Raw genomic sequence first — 3824 nt, forward strand, 5'->3', positions numbered from 1 at the left:
GTAATTATACGGTCACAAAACATTACAGCATTATTTCCTGTTTACTATACCATGCAGGCACTAGAATCAGGACCTGAATCAGTCCTGATACAATCATGGAATGAGCCACGGTACAGGTATGATAATATGATAAGCACCGACTTTCTGATTCGGCAACAATACTGATATCAGACCTGGCCAGTATTTTGGGCAACAGTCCTGAATCAGATATGAAAATTCTTGATCCATAGATAGATCTATTTATTAATGTATCATGGTTATTAAGAAACATAAAATAATGACAAGTTATGAAGTACTACTGAACAATAATTATTAAAAACAGACACATACAGCCACTGCTAAGCTGAATGTGTACTAACTGCAGCTGCTGATTAATTAAAATAGTTCCTCCTCAACGATACCTAACGGTTGATTGAGGTCGGAACTTGCTCTCAATGGTATCCTCATAGTTATCAGCTCTCCTATAAAAAGTATAAAAATGCATCCTCTGGTTATATAACTAATAATATTTATTCACTTTGATGGATCTCTGTGACGTTTATCTTTTCCAACATGAGGATAACGGAAGTGAGCAAATACTGCTATTAACACAAAAGCTGCAATCACGAAAAAGCAAACAAGAGGCAGCGCTATTTGTACTAGTAGAAAAAAATACAATAATAGTTTGAATTATTGCAACTAACATTCTAATTGTTCCGTCTTAAATTTCTGCTTTTCCCTTTCCTCCTCCTCCTCCAATTCATGATTCAATTCTTCTACGTATTCATAAAATCCTTTAAAAAATTCATAATTAGCAAGTTACTTGTGAAAATCTCCAATTACCTATACAGTGATCTTTATAGACTAAAGTACCATCACGGCATCTTGTACAGTGACCAATTCCACTACAGTTAAGGCAGTAGCTCCTACCACAAGCTTTAAAAAAAGAGGAAAAAATTGCTTGTAAGTGGTGTGTAAAATAGTAAAGCAATGCAATTATACCATAACAAACTCCTTTTGAATCAGCTGTCCAACCATACAAACACTCCTGTACACAGAATGTTCTATCAGTATCAGTCTCACTGGTACCATGTGAATCATCTCCTTCTTCTGTTGCTCTTTTCTTCTCGTGATGGCCTTCTTCTTCACCTAGTTATAAGTAAAAGCAGATTCTATTTTTAACAAAAATTGGCTCCAAATCCCACAGAAATGTTATTGTATGACACATAATGTACTTATGCTTCCAACTAAAACTTTGTAAGTTATGAGTATTTTAAAAATTGACTAATTTTTGAAAAAAGCAAAGGCTATAGCCCATGGATTTTTTTCCAAAAAAAGGCTCTGAAATCACCCCAAATATTTATTACATTTTCTGATACACATTGATGTCCTTATGCTATGTAGCAAGTTTGAGCTGTGTCTGAAAAGTATTTTTTTAGTTATGGCCATTTTAAAAAATCACCAATTTCTGAAAAAAAGCAAAGGCTATAGCCCATGGTTTTTTTCAAAAAATGGCTCCAATATCACCCCAATTTTTTATTACATTTTTTGGTTCAAATTAATGTCCTTATGCTATGTAGCAAGTCTGGGCTGTTTTTGACAAACATTTTTAAAGTTATGGTCATTTTTTAAAATCGGCCAATTTTTGAAAAATACCCAAGGCTATAGCCCATGGTTTTTTTCTAAAAAATGGCTCCAAAATCACCCCAAATATTTATTACATTTTCTGATACACATTGATGTCCTTATGCTATGTAGCAAGTTTGGGCTTTTTTTGACAAACATTTTTCAAGTAATGGTCATTTTTAAAATTTGACCAATTTTTGAAAAATACCAGCTATATAGCTCATGGTTTTTTCTGAAAAATGGCTCCAAAATCACCCCAAATTTTTATTACATTTTCTGATACATATTGATGTCCTTATGCTATACAGAAAGCTTTAGCTGTTTCCAAAAAATATTTTTCAAGTTATGGCTATTTTTAAAAATCGGCCAATTTTTGAAAAAAGCAATATAAGCTCATGGTTTTTTTCTGAAAATGGCTCCAAATCACTCCCAATTTTTATTACACTTTCTGATACATAATTATGTATTTATGCCATGTAGAAGTTTGAGCTAATTCCAAGAAAAAAATTTTTGAGTTATGAGCATAATATTGTTAAGAAAGCAATTTCCTTTTGAAAAGAATGGATTTGTCTTGTAGTCTATGAATATTGACCAAGGAGCAGCTCATTACCTGGTGATCCAACAACACTCTCTGGCACTCTTGATTCTGGATCAACAAGGAATTGATAATAACCAGAGGGACATGCTACTTAAAAAAAACAGAATAATTCATGCACAATACAAAAAAATTCTTACCTTCACAGCGACAGCTTGCTTGATTTAATAGATATCCGTTCTGACAGTCAGTAACATTTAGCAAACAATCTAAAAATTAATAATAAATAATCATGATAAGAATCTACTTACCTCTGCAGTTGCTGCCTCCAAAGTTGTGAGGACATTCACATTCATTCCCATTCATAGGATTAGGGGTTCCATTATTAGGACAGTTAGCATTAGAGAGACACTGTCCATTGTATCGTGCATAAGTACAAAGTAAACACTCTGAATTTGGTAAACAATGATCACAATACTGTGGACAATCTATCAGAGAAAGAGAGAGAGAGAGAGATTTATCATAATTTGATTAATTTCATTTAGTGCGTTCATGTCATCCCTACTACATTGTTTACACTCAATCAGTGATAATTATTTCTATTTACTATCCATTGTATCATATATGGCATATATAGTGACTAGTCATAAACAGAACAACATGAGTAGTTTCCCATTTTTGATTTATAAGATAAGGACCTATTCAGTACATGTACATAAAGACTACATACATCATGTTGGTCTTTGTCTAATAATTGTTACATGTAGGATATGCTATCATTTTATCATTGTCATAGTGTCAAAACTAAAAAGCAATACCGTATAGCAGGTAATTTTGGAAGGGAATAAATTCGGTGGAACTTGGTGTTTTGATAGCCATTCGTCAAAATAAAAATTCGTCATTTTGAGCCATTATACGTATGCTCAATGGCACATGGCCACAAATTCGCCAAATTAAAAATTCACCAATCACCAAAATTTAGCTATTCGCCAAATTTTACCCCCTCTAAAATTACCCGCTATACAGTAATGGATTAGATCTGTGCTCATACCTGTTCCTGATTCACAAGGATCTTCAGCATCCACACATTCGTAACATGAAGAACGCTCTTCTCTGAATCCAAACGCACTGACAGATAATAATAATAATCCACTGTTACACTGTACAGTGTATCGTCCATTAGTACCAGCCATAGTTTCATAAGATATTGATCCAAAAGAGAGTGTACTCCTATTATCTGAATACTCTAGACAGTTAATGATTGCTCTAGTGAGGTTGTATCCTTCAGTTGAATTGATAGCAGATATTAGGTAGCTGGTATCAGACACTGTACAACCATTACTGCTACTCTCTCCTTCTCCATGACTGCTACTCTCTCCTTCTCCATGACTAGTGGCGGAGGCGGTACACACCAAGAGAAGGAGACACAAGAGTAAGGAATACGCCATTGATGACCGTCAGTAGGGCTTACAAATAAAGATTGACAACAAAGCGGAAGGCGAAACTCCTTAAATAACAAACTAATGGACGCGAAACTGAAGTGTTATCTCTTCATGTAATGAGAATAAAGTCATCCAAAGAATCTTTTACTGGAATGCATTTACCCTCGTGTTGTGGTGAGACATAAAATTAATTTATGCCACGCCCACACCACACCCAGTTAGATCTATTTAGATTTTAAAAT

At 34.1% G+C, this 3824-nt stretch overlaps 1 protein-coding gene across 2 annotated transcripts in view; it reads right to left on the reverse strand.

Moving 5' to 3' along the window:
* The window catches only part of LOC100636848 (multiple epidermal growth factor-like domains protein 10), a 7127-nt gene extending 3366 nt beyond the window's left edge, over positions 1–3761 (reverse strand). Inside the window, exons 1-9 of one of the 2 annotated variants that reach the window (XM_020003704.1) lie at positions 3192–3761; positions 2452–2628; positions 2341–2409; positions 2216–2290; positions 982–1128; positions 823–915; positions 684–773; positions 518–638; positions 271–461 (exon numbers count right to left, since the gene is read on the reverse strand). In XM_020003704.1, the coding sequence (XP_019859263.1) occupies positions 392–461; positions 518–638; positions 684–773; positions 823–915; positions 982–1128; positions 2216–2290; positions 2341–2409; positions 2452–2628; positions 3192–3588 (1239 nt within the window). In that variant the 5' untranslated portion in view covers positions 3589–3761 and the 3' untranslated portion in view covers positions 271–391. Of the gene's footprint in view, positions 1–270; positions 462–517; positions 639–683; positions 774–822; positions 916–981; positions 1129–2215; positions 2291–2340; positions 2410–2451; positions 2629–3191 lie in introns of those variants that run through there. The other variant, XM_020003705.1, reaches the window with a different exon arrangement.
* Between the last annotated feature and the right edge of the window lie 63 nt (positions 3762–3824).

The sequence above is a fragment of the Amphimedon queenslandica genome, unplaced genomic scaffold (genome assembly GCF_000090795.2).
Source record: "Amphimedon queenslandica unplaced genomic scaffold, v1.1 AMPQUscaffold_12562, whole genome shotgun sequence".
Lineage (NCBI taxonomy): Eukaryota > Metazoa > Porifera > Demospongiae > Haplosclerida > Niphatidae > Amphimedon > Amphimedon queenslandica.